Below are 22,957 nucleotides of genomic sequence, written 5' to 3' on the forward strand. Positions count from 1 at the left end.
TATATATATATATATATATATATATACACATATATACACACATACACACACACACACACACAGTAAATAAAATTCCTAAATCTTAGTTAAAGTATTACTACATCAATTATAAATAAGAAAAACAATTTTGATAAATATTGCATTAAAACTTCCATTATTATTCAAATTAATCCTAAAATTGAAAAAGTATGATCAAATCACTCATTATTAAAACTCAAATTCACTGTAATAGTTATTGCTAATCATTAGTTTAACAGACCAAGGCTACGTTTACACTAGTGCATTTTCGTTAGGGATGCATCGATCCGATATTCAGTATGGGTTCCGATACTGGCCTTTTCTGCTGGATCGGGTATCGGTCAGACGAGACCATTCCAAATCCGATATTGTGTGTATACTATTCTGTGTTGTTAAGCCCCACGAAAGGCACAAAAACATTATAAAAGCACCATAAAGTTTTCGTGCACTATATTTTAAGTGTTCTGAAGCCATTCCATAGTTTAATGTGACGTATAGATGAATATTTAAGTCAAGTTCACGTAAACTCGTCTCCCCACTGCGTCTGTCTGTCATCCTCCATTCAGCATTCAAACTGCGCGTCCCGTTCGGTTACTACAGTCAAAACGATGAAACTCTTCAAGAGCGCACAATAACAGAGATATAAAACTGCTCAAAATATCGCACATATATAATACACTACGCATCAATATCTCTTCTCTTCCCTTTTATGCGGAGCACTGCGTCTCCGTAAAATGTCTTAATTTTATAGTATATTTTATATATATTTAAGCTACTTGTTTTTCATGAATGTATTTTACAACAATACAAAGAGCAATGTGTAACATTTTACCAGATTTAGTCCTACACTTAACTTTTATTTGTTCCCCACTAAATAATGTTTCACTAAATGTTTAGTTTGTTTTTATAAAATTGTGCACCCATGATTTTTCTAGAATAACTTTTGCTGCTGAATTATCCACTAACCTAGTTTATAGTAGTATTTTTTTTTAGTCATAGATGATAAATATATTTTTTGATTTGTTATTTTTCATTAAAATAAAAAGTTGTCTATATTTAGCAGATTGTGTTTAACACAAAAGTATAGAAATTCTACATTGATTATAAAAAAATTAAAAAAATCCTGCGCTGGTATCGGATCGGAATCTGCGATACTCAATTTTTGGTATTGGATCGGTTCTGAAAAAAAATGGTATCGTTGCATCCCTAATTTTTGTTTTAAAACGCATAACTTTTGCTACAGTTACACGTGTCGTTTACAGTACTCCGGCATTTTCAACACTCGAAAACTGAGATTTTTGAGAACACTGCAGACCCCATTTTAGTTTGAAAACTCAGGGGTTGCGTTTCAGTGTAAACGGACCAAAACAGACACTTTTGAAAGCAATGGCGTGGCTTCCAACATTCACTCTGCGTATCCTTGACAACCGTGAAAAAAAAATAGCATCATGCTCACTGTTGTACCCAAATGTATCCACTTTTTTCTTGCCGTAAAAATGGGCGCAGCCATTTGTAAATTCTATGGCTCTGTTAAATTAGTTATTGAAACACTTATTAAAATCCTAAAATTGTTATTAAAAAGGTATTAGTAAATCATTATTGATCAAAAAAAAAAAAAAAGAAAAGTTATTTGGAAAGTTAGAAAAAAAGGATCATAAAAAGCTGGGCATCAAACACGCAACACTGAACCAAAAATTGTGCATGTGAACGTAGCCAATCGGACTGAATTTATTCTGATTGATGAATCTGAATGTAGGGTTTACATGAACGCTGAATAAAGTGATCGGGTTGATGTGCGCATTTATACGTCACAAGCTTCAAATCAGAATTGATTTTTTTTTACATGCGCACACTGCACAAGTATAGAGTTTCTCACTGATTGCACATAATAACCACTCTCCTACACGGTTTCTTTGTTTTTAACAGCCGAATGAATATTTATTAATTTATGAATAATATATAAACCGCTGTGCTGTGCTGCTCAGATTTATCACACAGTAAAAATGCCCCTCCCCGCGCCCAAAACGGGTTTGCCTGTGGATGAGAATCCAAAACAAGGACTGTTGGGAGGTTGTTATGCTCCACTTCACAGTTGCCGAGTGAAAGGAGTTTTATAATGACAGGACACGCATTTATACAACACTTTATTCAAAAGGAAGAATGTTCGTTCCGCACGTCATTACGCTATTTCTGCGTCATTGCACATGCGCAGTCCTTTCAGTTTCAGGGTTCAATTCGATCGGGTGTTTACATGCACTCTCAATCGTATTAGAAAAGGAATAAACCACCCCCTTCAATACGATCGAAATTTAATTCCGATCGAGCTCAATCCGATTACAAACGGATTATTTGGTTGCATGTAAACGTAGCCATTGTGTTGAATTCACATAAACCATCTTATTTTCATGTAGCAGCTTCATGATCCAAGACTTTGCAAAAATATGAACATGAAGTGATTCAATCACTGCAGTCCATTGTGTCTTGACTGAAGTTTTAAGAAGAGACACACCGTTGAGTTCTCAAGTCCGCGCCGTTGCCGTAAGATCTTCAGTCTCTCGTAGTAGGCGGCAGCGTTCAGATCTTCTCCATTACTGCTGATGGGCACGGCACTGGAGCTCGGCAAATACGAGTCTGTGCTGTGCTGAGGGATTACTGAAACACAACAGAAAATCAAGACAACAAAACAAAAAGATGTTTCATGAAAGTTGGTGCAACTCACCTGTGGAGGTCTGAATTCGGCCTTTTCCTTCACGCTCTGACTCAATCATGCGAAGTCCTCGCTCCACGTAACTCTGGAAAAACTGGGACGTGTTCCTCAAGAAGGGCTCGAGGTCTGCGTCAGAGTACTTCTGCTTGTATTCATACAGCTCCGTCAGACCCTGAGAAACAACACACTCTGATGTAGTACTGAACCGAGAACCGCAAATAATTCTGGTAATTTCGCAAAAATTGGAAGTCTTCACAAACTGTTACCTCTTTAGTGTTCTCCTTGGAGCCAATCTTTTTGAAGATCTCAGAAAGAATGTCGCTCACTTTGGCCTTAATCACTTTGTCATCCTATCCAAATCAAAATGCAGTTTAAGAAACCAGGGGTGTATTTCCCAAAATCACTGTTAGCCAACTATGGTTGTTAGTTCCATTGAACTCTATTGGTTACGACGGAACATGCAACCATGGTTGTTTTTGGGAAACGCACCCCAGATCAGCCACTACAATTTTTCAAAGTATCATCAAGATGAAGGTTTCCGTTGAGACCCAGCAGGACATACCGATCTGAGAGCGCCCTTCTCTGTGCTCTTCTCAGACTTGAGTCCGGAGAGGTTTGCCGAATGCTTGACCACCCGTCTCAGATGCGCCTCCAGTTCCGACTCGTTGCGGTTCTCAATCATGGACATGTGATCTAATATCTATGAGAGGGCCATTCACAGATTTCTTTCATAATGCAAGTTTCATGAAGAACTTTCAGGCTCTATTAAGGTCTCAAATGTGTACCTTGGCGCCGGTGAGCCGGCAGAGCGTGTGCAGCAGCGTCTTCAGCGTCCGGTGGGGAACGTCACTCTTCAGCTGTTTGAGCTTCTCTTTAGGGAAAACCTTCATGAAGTTGTGCACGTCCAGCAGGATGCGGTCCAGATTAATACTGTTGATGGTCTGTGGCAGGAAACGGATCATTCTCCACAGACACTGCATGGGAAAGAGAGAGGTGTTATTTAAATGGGATTAAAATTTTTTATTTTTTTTAAATTCATACTTCAATAAAAAGTGCCCGATTCATCTTGAATCCATGTTATGTTGGAACAGTTTTTTATTTTGGTTTATTTTTATCATTTAGTATTCTGTATTAGGGATGGGCATTATACCGGTAGGAATTAGAGATGGTCTAAAATCTCTACCTGTTGACTATTGAAGATAATCACTGAAATTCTGCTACCCCAAAAGGCCCAACGATGTAATATTACAACATTTCACTAAAAACGTACCAAAATATCAAAAATGTTCAAACTCATTTATTTCTGCATTAGAGGCCTCCCATAACAACAAATAAATGGTGAAATAATTTTCAAAGTTTTTAATTTTTTTTAAATTTAGGGTTAAACATCTTTTCTTCTTTTTTTACTTTACGTTTGAAATTATGTGCTTGTCATCTAGTTTTTTAGCTTTCAGTTTTGTAATTTTAGTACTTCAGCAAATTAAAAATGTTGGCAACAAATTAAGTTTCCCCCCCCCCCCTCTAATATTTATATTTTATTTGAATAATTTGTGATTTTTAATAGTTTTGAGTTTACAATAAAACTGACTTGGACACAGTAATAATTAGCGCTGCCATTAAAAGGGGAAGAATATGGAGATATTCTTCCACAAAAAGTTTGAAAACAAGACAATCAGCTAATAAAAATGGTATATGAATTGTTTAACTATTCAAGCCACTGCCATTTTGTTTTGTTTTTTTAAGGTCACAGCAGTCTACTGTGAGCATTCATAAAGTTCAGTGTTTCCAAATTGCAATTATGAGTTCAACAACAACAATGTTAATGGAGTTTACAGTCCAAAAAAAAAATGCAATTAACATAACTGACATTACGTGAACGCATTATTGCCCATGACTCCTCAGTGCATGCTGTTCAAAATAAAACGTGTTCGTGTTAAAATATATTCTCTACCTTTAAAATGACCTTTCCGGGTGTGTGGGTGGAATTAAGTGCATTCAATTTCTTTTGACGATTCAAATTCAGAAACACCAAGAACAAGCCCCACCAAAATATTTCCCGCTAAATTGACAATATGACTTCTGGGTATGTAATACGTAACAGCAAAGTTAATAATTGTATCCATCACAATTTCATTGAATTGTGGAAAGTAGCTTAAGTCCTACAGGCTCATTAATACAAAACAAAAAGAGTCAAGAGTTCTGCTTGCAATATGACGTAGTTCAAATGTCAACATGCATATACACCCACAAAGTGCACCAGTCGTACCTTCATGACAAGTTCAGAGAACATAGGGGAGCCAGCAGTGCTGATAAGACTGTCCTGCAGCAGCACCAGCAAAGCACTGGAAAGAAAACAACCTTTAACCTACAACCATCGATTACAGTCAGTCTGCAGTGTCAGCCAAATGTACACAGAACAGTACACAAAACAAAGTTTCCTGTAGAGGACTTGCAGCCCAGCGGAGCCACACTGCTAACCTCAGGACGTTGGACTGGTCAGACTTCTCTAGCACTCGAACCACGAGCAGGTTGACGGAGCGAATGAGCTGCTGTCCATCCTCAATGTCCTCCACTCTGGAGTCCAACATCAGCGTGATCAGACCGTGCATCAGGTCCTTCAGGACACCCATGGAGGCCTCCCGCGCTAGACTCTCCATCGAGAACAGCTGGAATCGGACACACAGTGACTCAGCACGCCTGAAGAACGATGACTTTTGTTTGCTCTGCAGACACTCGGTGCATTATAACGCATAAACGATTTTCTGCAAACAAAAGCTGTTTGTCTCTGGCAATACAATACTAGAGGTGTTCAGAAATTAGGCCTTAACTTCCTGGAATCCTCCATGCTGAAACAAAAGCTCTCTTCCCAAACTAAAAGTAAAGCAGCACTCACAGAAAGCATGTTTCCTATGATGCAGCTGTAGAGTTTGAAGATGTCCTTGTTGTCCAGCCGATCGTCGGCCATGTGCGTGTTATAAATGAGCCGCAGCTGCATGAAGGTGGCGATGAGGAACTGGTCGATGTGTCCAGACATGGCTTCAGCTTTGTCCACCTGTCTCAGGACCTCATCAATCTGCAGAAAAAAAATACAGGGAAAGGTCTTATTGAAAGTGGAAATTATTGCTGGAAAAAAAGAATTAATTTCTTTATTTAAAAAAATAAAATAAAAAGTTGCTTGAAACATTGAGCCTGGCTATGACATGAAGATGTAACAATCCAAATAGTATAAGTATGACACCCACCTGTGCCAAGGCTTGGATACTGGTGTTAATGTCCCCACTGGCCACCTGAGAGATGACGAAGTTGATGGTGGAGGCAGTGCTATTGTGAATGTCATCAAAATGAGGAGAGACCGAACTCATCCTGAAAACACACACACGAAACACTTTAGCATTTCAGAAGCCAAAATATTTTGTCATGTAATACAGGGGTTCCCAAACTTTTCTATTCCACGACCCACCTAGACAAGTCTAATCTATTTCACGACCCACCAAAATATTTGAGATAAAAAAAAACAACTGACATTACTTTAGGCCTAATCTTAATTAAAAGTTTAATACGACAGAAATTATTTAAGAAAAATAACCATTTTATTTTAGAGTGCAGCTTTAAAATTTCACTACTAATATTTAAGTTTTAATTTCTTTGTTTACAGATGTTAAAATATGAAACATCCATAAAAACGTGAAACAGGCTCACTCCAGTGCGAGTGTTGTTAAACTCATCGCGGGGTTCAGCGCAGGAAATGCATTCATGGTCTTTCAGTGTGTAGGGGAGAGCGGAGCACAACCCAACACTTTTTTTAGCAAAGCGTAAGAAGCAAAGCAGAACCATCTAAAGCCCTACTCGCACGGGATTAGTATTATCTGGGGACCTTGTGTGATTTTGAAATTACCCCCCCCACATCTGAATTTCGTGTGGTGCATTCGCACGGGATAAGTGAAGCCTGTGATTTTACTCGAATTTACTGATTTATCTCTCGGATACGATGTCTTTGAGAGTCCCATTCTATGGTCCGGTTAGATGGATTTAAAAAAAAAAAACTAATAGTTTCGTGCCCTGTGTCATTTACATTTCACCAGGTTAAAATAATATCTCAAGCTTTACGCTTGATTTATTTGTAACACATTAACCTGAAAACCTTTTCAGCTTTCTCTTTCTGCAAATTGTATGGTGTAGCGATATGACAGCACCCAAAATACTATCAAACACTCAAACGCAGCTCCATTCTTCGCGAAAGATGGATAAAAAGGTGCACAGGAAACAAACCTCGAAAAATTATATACAACCCGCCAAATGCTGACCAAATCACAGAGATGCCGATTCGCACAGGACTAATATTATCACAGGAAATATGGTAGGTAATTTGCTGGGGAATTTTTACTTTACAAATTAGACATGGCCGATTCGTATGGGATTAAGATCACAGACAACCTCCGCAATTATTACAAATGACTGGAGGTCACCAGGTAATACTAATCCCGTGCAAATAGGGCTTAAAACAGTTTTGAGATTAAAATAATTGTGAAAAAGTTAAAAAATAATAAGCAGATGTGTTTCATTTGAAATAAACACTAAAAACCGAGATGACAAATTTACTTTAGTCAGAAATTTACTTTTGCAATGGTTAAATGTTCAGCAATATCTTCAAAAGGTTTTTGAACTTTGGCACATTTTTTTTTCTATATAGAGATGATACGTCAAGGAAATATTGTGAAATTTTGTAATGTGGAAATGTTTAAATCTTGTAGTGTTACAATTAACCCTGCGTTTGTGCCCTGCTCACCCCGTACATGTGAAATGCTTTTTACAGACCATTTCCCAAAACGAAAACAGTGCCGAGTTCAAAAAGAAGATAGAAATGAATGAACAGCCTACCTGAAACCGTTTTCGTAACATTTGAATTTTCCGCTGTATGCAATCTCATACAGAATACAGCGCATTGAAGTGAGCAAGTTTTTTCTCAATAATACGGACCGATTGAGCCTTTTAATAATGACATTGCTCTGAGACCCTCAATGTTATTACAACTCATTCAAAAATCGCATTAAGGATATTGCAATTCGTAATTAATGTTGGTAGGCTATATCGTGCAGCCCTAAACTGAACTGTGTGAGTGTGTCATTGAAACGCAAATTTAGCTGCAGCCAAGTGACTGCAACCCACAGTTTGAAAACCCCTGATGTAATACATTTAACAGAAACAAAACCTCAACAGTGCTAAACTCATACTTGCGCTCAGGAATCATGACCGGCTCCAGAACTTCCTCCAGTTTGTGCTGTACCAGGTCAGGGATATCGCTGGCACACGTGTGGTTGTTCTCGAACACATCCAGATCCAGCTGAAACTCCTTCGGGATGGACGGAGCCAGCTGCTCCAAGTGAGCGTGCTGCGCCCGAGCTTGACTGTTGAAAATGGAGGAAGATGTCACTTCTGCTGCATTTTTATACTATATAATCCCCACAACATGAATCAAAGTCTCCAAAATTTTTATTCAGTGAAAGCATCAAAGCGTTAACCAACTTATGATTTTCTTTGCAATACAAAATTTGCAACAATGAATATTACCATTTGAAATGTGCTTTTAATTTGTCTTGAAGTAGGGGAGAAAAGAAACATCGGTTAAAAAAAATTCATTTGATCATTTGATTTCATTTGATTCTTTTGGGAAGTTCAAACGGTTTCAAATTAAACTATTTAAAACTGATTTCATCATTAATTTGTGCCCTCACTCAAATGTTTGCTAAATTGCATAGCTTTTATCAAAAAATATTGCAGTATACAAGTATATAAACAATAAGGTTCTGAAATTTGGGGTCAATAAGATTTTTTAATTGATCCTTAAATTTTAATGCATCCTTACGGAATAAAGTCACAGTAAAAATGTTACAAAATGTTTCCCATTTTAAATAAATGCTGTTTTTTTCTTACTTTCTATTCAAGGAATCCTGAAAAAAAGGCTGCTAAAAATTCAGTTTTGCAAATCACAAGAATATTTTTTTTAATGTTTATTAGAGCCCGACCGATATGGGTTTTTTGGGGCCGATACCAGGGAGTAAAAAAAAGGCAGATTCTGGCTTAAGTAAATTTATCTCAGTTTTTATTATTCATTTAAAATGAGACAAATCTGCTATTATTTTAATCTCCAATCTGTTATTTATCAGTTCAGATAGTTTTTTAATGCTTTGATTACTAGCAGAAGACACTAACCAGTTTTAAATTCCAGTTGCGCAGGTGGGGCACATTGTAACACTGCGTTACAATGTGCTATTCTATGACATTAGCGATGTAATTTACACTATTTACTTTATTCACCTGTTTCTCATTAAAATTAAAGACTGACAGTCAATGTTTAATGTTTAGAAATTATTTCAAAACATGTAAAGCATTTTTGCTCGTTTATGTGAGCCGTCCAAAGCATGGTTGCAATGTGTTCATTGTCACACTCCAAAATCAGATTATTTTTAATTCTTAAAAAAACGCCATTTTATTTGAACAAAATAAATAAATATATATTTATCAAAATATTTTAGTTTGTCTTGTATATTTTTTTCATTCGATCAGATAAGATTTTAAGCTGTCATATGGTCAAGTTACAATGTGCCCCTCAGATGTTACAATGTTGTCACATTTAACTTCCATTTTTTTGAGGGTAAATAAAGAAAAACGTATACACTGTAATTATGAAACAAAGCAACATTTGTACTAGACAAGTGTAAAATTACCGTGGATAAAAAAATACATATATTCTGAACCCCATGTGGATTTACCCAAACTGAGAAAGTCAAAAAGTGTTAAGTGTTACTTTTGAACCCCGGGGGCTATCCACGCGGGGGTGGTCTCATTCAAAAGAGGGCCTCGAGACGTACACTCGATTCGCGTTCGAGAGGGTTCCTTGAGCTGAAGAGATCCCCTGAATTTGGTGCGGATTCACCACGCCGTTACGGAGATATGACCGTTCAAACAGTTTAAATGGTTTTCCATTGACTTGAGCTTTAAAGCATTTCATCCAGGTCGCCAGTAGCAAACAATGGAGCGCGCTCTGCTGGACAAACTAAGTAATTACACCATTTCACGCATTTTATTTGCATTGTGTGTTCTGTAAAAAAAAAAAAAAAATAAATAAAAAGGTTAATATCAGCGGCATATTCGCCGATACCGATATATCGGCGACAGGCTCATATCGGCCGATAATATCGGCAAAACGATATATCGGTCGGCAATCTGTTATTTATCAGTTCAGATAGTTTTTTAATGCTTTGATTACTAGCAGAAGACACTAACCAGTTTTAAATTCCAGTTGCGCAGGTGGGGCACATTGTAACACTGCGTTACAATGTGCTATTCTATGACATTAGCGATGTAATTTACACTATTTACTTTATTCACCTGTTTCTCATTAAAATTAAAGACTGACAGTCAATGTTTAATGTTTAGAAATTATTTCAAAACATGTAAAGCATTTTTGCTCGTTTATGTGAGCCGTCCAAAGCATGGTTGCAATGTGTTCATTGTCACACTCCAAAATCAGATTATTTTTAATTCTTAAAAAAACGCCATTTTATTTGAACAAAATAAATAAATATATATTTATCAAAATATTTTAGTTTGTCTTGTATATTTTTTTCATTCGATCAGATAAGATTTTAAGCTGTCATATGGTCAAGTTACAATGTGCCCCTCAGATGTTACAATGTTGTCACATTTAACTTCCATTTTTTTGAGGGTAAATAAAGAAAAACGTATACACTGTAATTATGAAACAAAGCAACATTTGTACTAGACAAGTGTAAAATTACCGTGGATAAAAAAATACATATATTCTGAACCCCATGTGGATTTACCCAAACTGAGAAAGTCAAAAAGTGTTAAGTGTTACTTTTGAACCCCGGGGGCTATCCACGCGGGGGTGGTCTCATTCAAAAGAGGGCCTCGAGACGTACACTCGATTCGCGTTCGAGAGGGTTCCTTGAGCTGAAGAGATCCCCTGAATTTGGTGCGGATTCACCACGCCGTTACGGAGATATGACCGTTCAAACAGTTTAAATGGTTTTCCATTGACTTGAGCTTTAAAGCATTTCATCCAGGTCGCCAGTAGCAAACAATGGAGCGCGCTCTGCTGGACAAACTAAGTAATTACACCATTTCAAGCATTTTATTTGCATTGTGTGTTCTGTAAAAAAAAATAAAAATAAAATAAAAAGGTTAATATCAGCGGCATATTCGCCGATACCGATATATCGGCGACAGGCTCATATCGGCCGATAATATCGGCAAAACGATATATCGGTCGGGCTCTAATGTTTATTACCATTTAAAAACAGTTATTTTAAATTGTAATAGTATTTAAAAATACTGCTGTTTTCACTGTATTTTTGATCAAAGCTTTGGTGCATTTATGGTGCAAAAAAAAATAAATAATAATAATAATTTACCCCAAACTTTTGAATTGTAGTATGTATACATATTTCATAAGCATCTTGGTGCATAATTCGAATTTCTGCATGTTAATTTTATCAAACCGTGGAAACATGAATTACTTTTAACAACATTTATACGGTTATATACTCCTTACATTTAAAAAAATAAAAATCAGAGCGAATACATAGGGATATCAAATATGAGGCTGAAAAATATTTGGCTATATCAGTCATCCATATAATCTAATAATCTCCCTAATATTTCAGTCCAGTTTTTTGTGATCTCTAGCCCTCCAGGATGTTAGGTGCCTTGTGAGCAGTGGCTACAGCTGTACGGGAGTACTTACATCCTGTAAGTGCGATACATTATTCTGTCCATGGAGGGCAGCGAAGAAAAGAAAGGAATAGTAAGAGGAGAAGAGAAAGACTTGGGATTAAGAAACAACATGCAATGACACAAGAGGATAGAATGAGACAGAATGAGACTGTGCGTGTATAAGAAAGCATTACACATGGACCAGGAACTCCCATTTCCTATATAATATCCCTTGGATTTTAAACGATCATTTAAGAGTGCATAAGCAGTACATGCCTGAGCTTGTTGGGCACTTCCTCTTGAACAGGCTTGCGCAGGAAAGTTGCACTGGGATTGGTGGGATGCTCTCTCTGAGGTCGCTCCTGTTTGGCTGATGCGGCAGGTGTCTTCTTGGCTGAACGTTTGATTCTCTCCTCCAGCATGCTCATTTCTTTCTCAGACAGCTTGACAATAATAAAATGTTCAAAGTTGAGTGTAGCATGACATCACATCTAACATGACATTTTAGAAATGAAAGGGTAATTGGTGTCTTACATTGCCAATGAGTTTAAAGACTTGGTCTCCACAGGCATTGTAGGCAGCCAAGACGGTATTGAGTGAAGCGTTGCGGACCGTGGTGTCACGGTCTCCGATGTGAACGGCGATTTCTTTAAGAGCCTTGGCTGGAGTCGGCTGGCACACATTCATACCAAAGTTCTCAATCAGGCAGCCGAGCTCCTCAAGACATTCTGAAGACAGAAAAAGTCATAAGCACACTTTTTCCACTGTAAAAAAAAAGACTGTTTTTGTGTTTGAGAAACCAAGTCCATGTGCTTTTACCAGATCTCTGCTTAGAGTTCTTGGATTTGGTCCCTTCCATTAGGAAAGGGAAGACTTTGCTGGCTGCGTAGACTTTACACAGCATTGTCAGAATAGCTCTGACATCTTTACGCACCACATCCTTTGACTCGCCAACCTGAGCGAGGACAAGAAACCAAAAAGCTCCATGTTAGGCAGTGTTTCAACAAATTAGATGCACGTTATTTAGTTATTGTTTGGATGGATAAAGACCCACCTTGAGGATCAGGTAGGGGATGAAAGATGAGGCCTCATAGTCATTGAGCTGGTAGTTCTTCCTGCTCAGCATGGTGAAGAGCAGCTTGAGGAACTCCAGGGCTTTCATCAGCACACTGGTGTTTGTGTCAAAGAATCGCAAAGTGAACCACTTTAATATCAGATCTAGACAGCCAATCACAGCCTCACACTCGGCCTCCATGCGCTGGAAAATACAGTTAAAGCATAAGGTATAAGTCTAGTATAGATTTATATGATTTGACTCACCAATTACTAGAGGACTCACCTCGATCATGGCTCCAATAGCTTTTACATGGCGTTGAAAGTCAAAGTGGAAAAGTTCGTCTTGCAGCCACTTGGCCAGACATGTGGACATTTGAGTCTTCAGCTGCTCCACGTACTCGTCACGAGGAGTGTTGAAGTTCCACTTGAGAATCTGAAGAAGAGTTAAACATACATGAAAAAAATGGAGATACTCAACAGCGCTGACAAATGCTCATGAGAACAGTTCAAAAGCTGCGCACTTTCAATGTCTTCTCTTCCTTGATCCTCTGCTCTTTGCCGTTGGGAACGAGGATGAAGATGGGGCCAGATTTGTCCTCCTCATCCTTTGCACCAGCCTTAACTGGAGGTTTCTTACCCGCAACACCCTAAAGGGTCAGGAAAACAACTATTACGCTGAATCAAAGTCTCAAGTTGTTACTTCATGTCGACAAGATCTTTGATAGTAATACCTCAGTTTGGTAAACAGGTTTAAAATTACGAATTCTTTAGCTCATGAATATCAATTTGCTCATTTGGGGTTGTAACTCTTACAATATTAACACGCTCAATTTAATCAGGAGCAAATGCTAATTTTAATTACATATTAATTATATAAACTTACAAATATCTATTGCACTGCAAAAAAGCTTCCGTTTTTCACTAAAATAATAGGAAGCCCTTAAAGGGATCATTCACCCAAAAATGACAATTCTGTCATTAATTTCTTACCCTAATATCATTCCAAACCTGTAAGACCCTTGTTAATCATCGGAGCACAAATGAAGATATTTTTGATGAAATCAGAGCTTTCTGACCCACCATAGACAGCAACGCAACTGAAATGTCCCAGAAACATAGTAAGGACATCAGTAAAGCATTCCATGTGACATCAGTGGCTAGGAGAATACTTTGTGCACAAAAACAACAAAAATAACGACTTTATTCAACAATTCTTCTCCTCCAAATCACGTATTCTGCCATTATAGATGTTCTACATCAGCAGCACCATGCGCATGTGTCATTTACATGCAGAGGTACTCTTGATAATGATGGAAATCGAGATTTGCAGAAGAACTGTAGAATAAAGTTGTTATTTTTGTGCACAAAAAGTTCTCTCGTAGCCACTGATGTCACATGGACTGTTTTACCAAGGTCCTTACTACGTTTCTTGGCCTGGGAACACTTCAGTTGCATTGTGGTCTATGCAGGGTCAGAGAGCTATTGCATTTAATCAAAAATATCTTCATTTGTGTTCTGAAGATGAGCGAAGGTCTTACGGGTTTGGAACAGCATTAGGGCGAGTAGTGACAATTTTCATTTTTGGGTGAACTATCCTTTGTTGGCAAGAGGTTTATAACTGCTTTCATTACAATAATTGTAAGAATTTCCACTGACTACCAAAATCAGATTGGACCATTTTAGCTGAATAAGGAAGATAGGATAAAGGTTTTAAATCAGTTTGAATTACATGCAGTGCTTCCACACCAAACCGTGCCACCTCATGCCAGCTCCACTGGTGCTCTGAGATTCTAATATACCTGTTCACTGCTAGGAGTCCCTCTTGAGAGCCTGTTTTGTTTAGCATTATCTTTCTCTCCCTTCAATTTGAGCTCCATGCTCCCTCTCTAGTGCACAAAATGACACTTTAGAGAGCAACATTTATTTAAAACAAAATGCAGAACCCAATTCATCCTCAGACTCTTTTTACTTGTATTGAGAAATAGGCCAAAACCTAAATTCACATTTAGTAGAGGCTTCTTGTTTTGTTTATTAACTCAAAAGAACAGTCACTGTCTTCCCATGAACAGTCCCTTGTGTTTTACAGACCTGAGGTTTCAGATCACAGTTTGGGAAAAGTTTTTAAATCTTTCATGAGCAGCAACTCCCTACCTAAAGCAGGCAAAGCAGAAACACTGAAATGTGTCACACCTTTTTAGCTGCAGGACCTGCTGGTTTAGCTTTCTTAGTGTCTGGTTTGGGTTCAGGTTCACTGAAATCTTCACTGGGACTTTGGTTCCTGGCTGGAGCTGTAAAATAGAAAGACGTTCAAGTTGAGTCCAGCATCTTTAAATTTTCATTTTGCACAAACCAATAAATAAATGGATAAGAATATATCTCCTTTCATATTTTTAAAAATACTCAATTACCCCGCAAAAAAGGGACAGGAAAAAAAAAGCAAAAAAAAGGGTGATCTTGGTGTGCATATGTTTGTATTACAAAATATGCAAATATATACTTGTTCAATAAACCAGCCAGGAAGTGGTGGTCATGTTAGCTGTGGTTAAAGGGAAAGTGCACGAACCTGAGGCTGGTTTGGCAGCAGGGGCACTGGAGGCGGGAGGTTTGGAAACTGCAGCTTTGGCAGGAGCTGCAGGCTTGGCTGGCATCACGGCCCTGGCCTTCTCCAGCATGCCAACCACCTGGTCCTTTGAGGCCGGCTGCAGAAAGACAAGAGTGAGACTTACGTTATGGTCTATAGTCAAAAGTTGATCCATGTGTTTTGGTCTTATTAACCATCTAAAATAACATTAATGCATCCTGAATAAAAGTATGATTCATTCAAAGTGATCAAAAAGTGACAGTAAAGACATTTGTAGTGTTACAAAGTTTTGACATTTATATTTAACTGATTTCACAAACATATTAACCCTCATGTGGTGTTCGGGTCGTTTTTGCTCTGAAAATTGTGTCTTTTTCCCAAAAATACTAGTTAATGTTATCTCATTGGACTGAAATTGTGTGATTTTGTTCACAAAGGGTATAACTACTTCTAAAAAACTTTATAATTTTCATACTTTTCTGTGGGAGATTTTTACACCTACGAGGTTACAGAGCAAAAAAGGCACTCCCTCAAAAAATTGCTTATAAATCACTCTATGCTACATTATCACCAAATATTGGATTCAATCTTTTTGTCAACTTCTTATCTTTCATTTAGGACTGGTTTTGCATTTATATTTGCTTCCGATTAATCGTAGGCCTCATTTATCTGAAAGTAGGCACCTAATTTTTTGAGTGAAAAGCATTATGATATGGTGAATATTCACAATATTAAATAGAACTAAAGACAGGACAAACTAACAAAAACATAAAAACAACTGCAGAGCACGCCACGGAGGCAGCCATCAGCGTCGGCGCCATTGTGCATATTCCAATAGTTTGTATAAGTGTGTGTGTGTGTGTTAGCTTGAGTATGCATGCATCCAAACATGAACAGGTCCAAGGCTTTTGTTTGCAAGCACGTACATATGTGAACATGATCAACATGCTCCTGAACACTAATAGTTTCTATTACTTTCATTCTTTCCCATTCACTTTGAATGGCTGGACATTTTTGACCGGGAACACCACAAGTGTGACTTTGTGCCATTTTGTACAAAATAAAAGCATTTAAAAGCAAACTCCCTGATTAAACATTAAAGTACACTAGTGTGATATACAGTGTAAATTTTCATCAGTTTTTATTTAATATTGTGAAAATTATTCATAAATAATGCTTTTTTTCACTCAAAAAATTAGGAACCTACTTTCAGATAAATGAGGCCTACAATTAATCAGAAGCAAATATAAATACAAAACCAGTCCTAAATGAAAGAAAAGTTGACAAAAAGATTGAATCCAATATTTGGTGATAATATAGCATAATGAGTGATTTATAAGCAATTTTTTGAGGGAGTGCCTTTTCTGCTCCGTAACCTCGTAGGTGTGATAGGGTTCTGAACACAACACAAGGGTTGAGCAGTACAACCAAGCAGCAGATCAGAATATTAGAATGATCCCTGATGGATCATGTGACACTGACAACTGGAGTAACGGCTGCTGAACATTCATTACTTCTCCCACTTGCCTTTAGTTTGCCGGTAGCCTTGCTCATCTTCTCATAGCCCAAGTGCATCATGAAGGTGGGAAGCGCATCCTGAGCTTTCTTGCGCACATCGCCACTGCGGTCCTCCAGGCAGGTGTACAGGTGAGGCACGCACAGCATGAGGTCTGCGGGCACCGTATGCATTGTGGGCAGCTTCTCAGCAAGCCAGCCCAACATCTACAGAATTTTAACAGCATTTTAGCTTGTGATCACTGAACATATACGGTTGTTAAAAGTTTTGTGTTTTAGCCATGTCTTTTATACTTGAGCTCCATATTCTTTTATTAACTTTATTTAAAAAAAGAAAAAAAAACTTTGACTTGTTTTAAATGCCAGTCATTACAGGGTAAACCACAAGTGCCATACTTCCTGTCTGAGGAAGGGGTTTTCCTTCTTGAGCTCTTCTGATAGGTCCTCTCCTTCAAGCCACTCCTTCATTCCAGTCTGCTCCACCCATGCATTCAGCGTTGACAAGGCAGCAGCACGGACGTTGGGCTGAAGAGTCAAATTTCAAGCAAATTAGAAACAATTCACTCTCTCTAGCTGAAGGTTATCCGAACAGCGAACAGCCAGACAAGCAACACAAGAAGTGTAACTCCCAATCAGCGTTTCATACCTTGCTGTCACCAAGAACAGTAATAACTGGAATTCCCAGGGTCTTGACATGCTGCTTCAGAGAGGGACCCATGGCAGTGGCTATCTGCTGCAGAATATTGAGAGCCTGCTGCACCTACAAACACATTTTATGCAATAACCATGCCATTGAATGCTACAACTGAAATGCCTGGATGGCAATGGGGAGCATCAAAAACACACTAAACTAGATTCATATGAATTACCAGTAGTTTGTTGGAATCGTTGAGACGACCCTTCAGCGCCATCGGCAGCTCGCCGATGTTGGCCTGGATGAATTTGGCCTCAGAAATGACTGCTGCCACCTCATCAAGCCCCTCCTTCCTTATCTTCCAGTTCTTGTCGCTAATTTTTGACACCATGTCCAATGTGATTTTATCACTGTGAACGAGAATCAGTCACTTAATCTCAACTGTTTGTTTGCACTGGGATCCAAAAACTTGAATGTATCATTTGAAAATATTTTTTTCTGGAGTATCGTTACACTCTCACAGACCTGATATTAGCTCTGGGCAGCAAGTCCATGATATCTCCGGCTCCACCGTCCACCTCCTCTTCTTCAGCAGCGTCTCCCTCCTCTTCTGCTCCTGCTTTTTTGGTGCCACGGATGGGGGCGGGAGGAGACTGACCCTGCATCTAGTAAAGTAAGAAAAAAAAAAAAAAGGTGACAAGGTGCAAACGGATTTAACAGGGCGAAAGACAAATACATTAGCACCAGTGGTCTATTTAAGACAGCATGATGTTGTTTTACTATTGTTTTGTTTCTAATTCTTTTATTATGCTCTTATTTACCGATTTATTTACTTGCTTTTGTTTACTTTTACTTGCAGTTTATTTCATTTATGCTCCTGGTTATTTAACTTACAATCAATAAATCAAAGAAAATCAGTCAACAAATGTCTTTTGAAATTGGTTTAAAATACATCAGTAGTGTGAAATTAAGATTGTGCCCTAGCAAACAACCTGCTTTGATAAACGAGGTGTAACTAATGGACAAAACATGGTCATTACAGACAATGAAGCAGTAAAAAACAAAAAAAACAACAACAACAACAACATACAAACACACACCCCTATTATGTAGACATAAGCTAGGTAGGGAGGGACTAGCAAAACCAAATTAACACAATGAATAAGTAGGTGTGGTTCAAACGATTATGTACATAAAACAGGTTTCAATGCAAGCCAAAAACCACTGATGGTCAAGGCAACTCTTTGAAATGGCCACTTTGAAATACCGTTTTTCAAAAGGGCATATTTACCTTTTCAAACTCAGCATCAATTTGTGAAAGGAGGGCTGGTTTTTCATCTTCAAAGAACATGCGAAGGGGAGCGCCCATGTACAAATACATGACTCCCAACAGAGTGATCGCTGATGTCCTCACAGCCTGAAGTTAACATGAACACAGCTCATTACACACAATTACATCAGGATTTGCAGTGTAGTTTGACCAAAGATCAAGATAGTCATAATATTCCAGGCAAATAATGTTTATTAATCACTATCACTAGTAAGTGCTGCACATAAAGGGACCAATAAACATGCCTATCCACTTGAAATGCACAACAGATGTTTGGTTACGTATACTGAAACCATGACTCAGAAAACTACTCACAGGATTTGTGGCACCCAGAGCAGTTTTGACATTGTTGATGAACGCCTTGACATTTATTCTGGATTGAGGGGGATTAGATTCAGAGTCATAATTGAGGAAAAGATTAACTGCATGAAGGGAAAAAAAGCCCAGGTATACACTGCTCACCCTGCAAATCCAAACTCCTTCATGGCATTGGCCAACCAATTCAACGTCTCTGCTTGGTTTTTAGGGTTTTTCTGAGTGAAAGCCATCGAGACAACCTGAAAATTAAGAAACAAGGGCAATTATTTAAATTGTAATACAAATTATTAGTATTATGCCATAATAATGACGTTTAATAATCAAATAAACCACTGTTAGTATCACTAATAGTAATATGTCTATAACAATGATACAACAGCAACAAGTTTTTACACTTCAATTACTACTTATAAAAAGCAAAAGTAGAACAATAAGCATTATGTACTACATTTATTACAACTATTTTAGACATTTAATAAAGATCCAATATTAAACATTCTATTATTTTTACTATTACTGCTATTATTATTATTATTATTATTATTATTATTATTATTATTATTATTATTATTATTATTATTATTATTATTATTATTATTATTATTATTATTATTATTATTATTATTATTATTATTATTATTATTATTATTATTATTATTATTATTATTATTATTATTACTATATTATTTGAAAATAAATTTCACAAATAACTTTCAAAATTTGCAAACTGTAAACTATTTTTCTAATTTCCTGCTAGTTTAAAATAAAGAAACAGTCCTACACCACAAATACCAACCTGCTCAGCAGTCCACGGCAGAGAACAGGCCTCCCCGATCGCAGTGAGAGCCTCTTTAGCATTACTTCCACACTTCACGTCTCCAATCTTATCAACCAGTCCATCCAGAACCACCAATGCGGATGTCTTGGAGAAAGATCCCTTTTGTGCGATTAAACCCACAATGTGGAGCTTCATTTGCATGACCTGGAGACAGAAAGATACTTGAAACTAGCACCAGATCGAAAGCAAAACACGGAGAATTAAGAACAGCCTTACGTGGTTAGGAGTACTACCTGAAAGTTGGTCTCTTTCCATCCAGGTTTCTTAGCCAGCATCTTGACTAAAGCCTGGCACGGCATTTCAGATTTGTCCATCTGCTCCACAGCCTAAGCAGAACACATTCAAGTTTAGAGCATGTTCCTCAAGTTGAAATCATTACAAATAAGCTGAAACAGCACAAAAGGTAGAGACACAAAATCCAGTCACCCTCTGAAACTCTTCCATGCTAGCAAGTCTCTCCTTCCAGTTACCGCTGTCCAGCAGCTGCATACAGGAGGCTGGGAGCACAGCGGCAGCCTTCTCCTCACAAACGTCAGGCTGATTAACACATAAATAACAATTACATGACAGTATTGCATTATACCATCACCTTTTGGTCAAGTTCGATAAAATATTAAATGCATCAATGTAAAATTGCAGACATACAGATAACTCAGTCTCAACAATCTCCTTTGTGTCTGAAGCTTTCTTGGACTTTGTACTTGGGGCAGAGGCAGGTTTGCCCTTCTTGGGAGGTCCTGCAGCCTGTTCATAAAGAATGAGACAAATTAATTTGCTTTGCGTAAAAATAACTGATTTAACAAAATAAGAAGTGATGATACCTTTGCAGGAGCAGCTTTCTTAGGAGGCCCGGATGGTTTGGCAGGTGCTTCAACAGGTGGAGGTGCTTTTGCAGCAGGTTTCTCTTTCTTCTCTCCTCCACCACCTCCTTTCTTTCCAACAAGCTCCACTTTATCAGCACATTCTTTTATCTATTTATGCATGAAACAAGAAGGAAGAGTAATGAACTTTTGCACTAGTTCCACCCACAGTCTGTTCGCTGACTGCCTTGATACACATTTGCATGGAAAACTTGCAGTTAGTACTAGAGTCCGACCGATATGGGTTTTTTTTTGGGCCGATACCAGGGAGTAAAAAAAAAATTCAATTCAGTCCGATATCGATATATCGGCTTATATTCTGTGTATATTGTAGTACAGAACCAGTCAAAAGTTTGGACACTTTCCCATTTGTGTGTCCACACATTTGACCAGTACTAATATATATATATATATATATACAAACACGTATACACATATATATACACACACACACAAACACATTTTTTGCAATGATCACTCAAATGTGGTGATCAAACACTTATAATGACGTGACAGAGAAACGTAATGGAGGCCGGGCATTTAACAATAAACTTTATTATCCAAAATGAGTCTGACATCAGTGCACTGAACAGTAAAGTTGAAGTTTATTCAACTTTAATTCAATTCAATTTTATTCCGTTAAAGTTTTTCACTTCAAAACATTCACGGATTTGCACTACTGTCTTCACAGTTCACACACAGACGAAACTTACTAGAGAAGTGTGAAATATACCTCTGTAAATAAATACATGTCTCGCGCACTTTAATGCAATGTGTATGTTCCCTTGGAACTGGAATCATGGCGGAATTTCATGTGAAGTCCACTTCGCAGGGCACTTACGGTCGAATAAGACCACGCTTGAATGCTTCTGCCTCAAGTCCTTACTGAAGTGAAAGTGTTGACTGGTGTCACTATCTCGCGAACGCGCCGGCGGATCTCCACCAAATTCGGGGGATCCCTTCAGCTCGAGGAGCCCTCACGAACACCAAATTACACACAAACTAAGTAATTACACCATTTCAAGCATTTTATCTCCGTTATAGGTTCTGTAAAAAAAGTTCATATCGGCGGCATATTCGCCGATACATCTGCAACAGGCTCATATCGGCAAACGATATATCGGTCGGGCTCTAGTTAGTACAAAGGTGTGGGTCGTTCTCCTTCAACTGGCTGGTTTTATGCAATTTCAGAAATTTTACAAGGTTCCAAGTTAACACAAAAACAACAAAAGGCTGATTGTTTTATTGACCTTTCAGCATTGCAGGTTCTTAAAAGGACAATCGACATTAAAAACACAGAATTATTTTGCGGTTACAATAGAACAAAGACATTTTTTTTAAAAACAAATTATCAAAAACTTACCTCATATTACAAAGTTAACTATAATTCACAACATTTAAAACGTAATGAATCTCTCGGTACAAGACATTCAATAAATCTATTAAACAATATAGGATATGCACGTCCGTTAGCCCAATTTTTACACTTAATCTTTGGGAAAAAAACAAAAACAAAAACACTTTGGCAAATCCAACTGTACATAGTGTGCCTAAATTCACTTGAAGCATTTACAATTAGTTTAAGACTAAAATAAATTGTAATTTATCGGTTATCAGTACTACATTAGTATTAATGTGCCTCGAAAAACTGCAACCTAAATGTCATAATGCACAGCTAAACACATTTTTACCTTGTCCAACTTGAGTTTGTCAACATCAGCCAGGAATGGGTTAACTGCTTTCTCCCCTACTACCTTCATGGCCGTCCCCAAAGCCTCAAAAGCAGCATCTCTAACCTCTGGAGCAGAATCATTCACTTGCTGCACAGAGAGAGAAGAGGGACATCTTATTGGGACAACCAATATCAAGACCTGGACACCAGCACTGACATGTTTCATTAAGTGTTTCAGTGCGTTGACTGGTGAGAAACCTGTACCTTGAGGAACGCTGCACAGAAGGGCTTCAGAACGCTTTTTGGCAACATGCTCGGGGTGCAGTGACGGAAGCTTCTGGCGAGGAACAGTGAAGCCTGTTGCTTGATGGATGGGTTCTTGTTGTCCATCACTGAGAGAACATCCTCACTGATGTTTTGCAAGGTTGTCTGCAATACAATTGCCATTTTCCAGGTTATTAATAAATTATCAAATTTCAAATAATTTGTCAATTGACACCATGCATTTTGAATACTCACAGTAAGGAAGACTGCATCAATGGCCTCCTGCAAGGCCTGAACCACCTGAGGTTTCTTCTCCTTGAACTTCTCCAAGATGGTTGGCACCACCTTCAAAAAAAAAAAAAAAAAAAAAAAATTTTAAAAGGCCTGTCTTTTTTTTTTAAAAACCCCCCAAGTTTTCTTTATTTTTT

General features: G+C 37.9%; 1 protein-coding gene across 4 annotated transcripts in view; it reads right to left on the bottom strand.

Annotated features, from left to right (window-relative positions):
- Positions 1 to 22,957, bottom strand: part of ckap5 (cytoskeleton associated protein 5) — a 34,252-nt gene that overhangs the window by 834 nt on the left and 10,461 nt on the right. The window contains exons 10-45 of one of the 4 annotated variants that reach the window (XM_016258488.1): positions 22,785 to 22,874; positions 22,530 to 22,694; positions 22,285 to 22,413; positions 20,555 to 20,704; positions 20,379 to 20,477; positions 20,160 to 20,270; positions 19,967 to 20,059; positions 19,692 to 19,877; positions 19,040 to 19,134; positions 18,893 to 18,950; positions 18,539 to 18,664; positions 17,773 to 17,912; positions 17,483 to 17,657; positions 17,260 to 17,373; positions 17,010 to 17,138; positions 16,626 to 16,820; positions 15,081 to 15,216; positions 14,708 to 14,805; positions 14,317 to 14,403; positions 13,039 to 13,164; positions 12,801 to 12,950; positions 12,516 to 12,719; positions 12,281 to 12,416; positions 11,996 to 12,189; positions 11,738 to 11,904; positions 11,493 to 11,516; positions 7,957 to 8,130; positions 5,968 to 6,088; positions 5,619 to 5,798; positions 5,204 to 5,391; positions 4,992 to 5,067; positions 3,511 to 3,699; positions 3,288 to 3,425; positions 2,992 to 3,075; positions 2,738 to 2,897; positions 2,528 to 2,670 (exon numbers count right to left, since the gene is read on the bottom strand). In XM_016258488.1, coding sequence (XP_016113974.1) covers positions 2,528 to 2,670; positions 2,738 to 2,897; positions 2,992 to 3,075; positions 3,288 to 3,425; positions 3,511 to 3,699; positions 4,992 to 5,067; positions 5,204 to 5,391; positions 5,619 to 5,798; positions 5,968 to 6,088; positions 7,957 to 8,130; positions 11,493 to 11,516; positions 11,738 to 11,904; positions 11,996 to 12,189; positions 12,281 to 12,416; positions 12,516 to 12,719; positions 12,801 to 12,950; positions 13,039 to 13,164; positions 14,317 to 14,403; positions 14,708 to 14,805; positions 15,081 to 15,216; positions 16,626 to 16,820; positions 17,010 to 17,138; positions 17,260 to 17,373; positions 17,483 to 17,657; positions 17,773 to 17,912; positions 18,539 to 18,664; positions 18,893 to 18,950; positions 19,040 to 19,134; positions 19,692 to 19,877; positions 19,967 to 20,059; positions 20,160 to 20,270; positions 20,379 to 20,477; positions 20,555 to 20,704; positions 22,285 to 22,413; positions 22,530 to 22,694; positions 22,785 to 22,874 — 4,830 coding nt within the window. The remainder of the gene's footprint in view (positions 1 to 2,527; positions 2,671 to 2,737; positions 2,898 to 2,991; positions 3,076 to 3,287; positions 3,426 to 3,510; positions 3,700 to 4,991; positions 5,068 to 5,203; positions 5,392 to 5,618; positions 5,799 to 5,967; positions 6,089 to 7,956; positions 8,131 to 11,492; positions 11,517 to 11,737; positions 11,905 to 11,995; positions 12,190 to 12,280; positions 12,417 to 12,515; positions 12,720 to 12,800; positions 12,951 to 13,038; positions 13,165 to 14,316; positions 14,404 to 14,707; positions 14,806 to 15,080; positions 15,217 to 16,625; positions 16,821 to 17,009; positions 17,139 to 17,259; positions 17,374 to 17,482; positions 17,658 to 17,772; positions 17,913 to 18,538; positions 18,665 to 18,892; positions 18,951 to 19,039; positions 19,135 to 19,691; positions 19,878 to 19,966; positions 20,060 to 20,159; positions 20,271 to 20,378; positions 20,478 to 20,554; positions 20,705 to 22,284; positions 22,414 to 22,529; positions 22,695 to 22,784; positions 22,875 to 22,957) is intronic. The other 3 variants (XM_016258504.1, XM_016258498.1, XM_016258511.1) reach the window with 3 other exon arrangements.

The sequence above is a fragment of the Sinocyclocheilus grahami genome, unplaced genomic scaffold (genome assembly GCF_001515645.1).
Source record: "Sinocyclocheilus grahami isolate Dianchi unplaced genomic scaffold, SAMN03320097.WGS_v1.1 scaffold30.1, whole genome shotgun sequence".
NCBI lineage: Eukaryota > Metazoa > Chordata > Actinopteri > Cypriniformes > Cyprinidae > Sinocyclocheilus > Sinocyclocheilus grahami.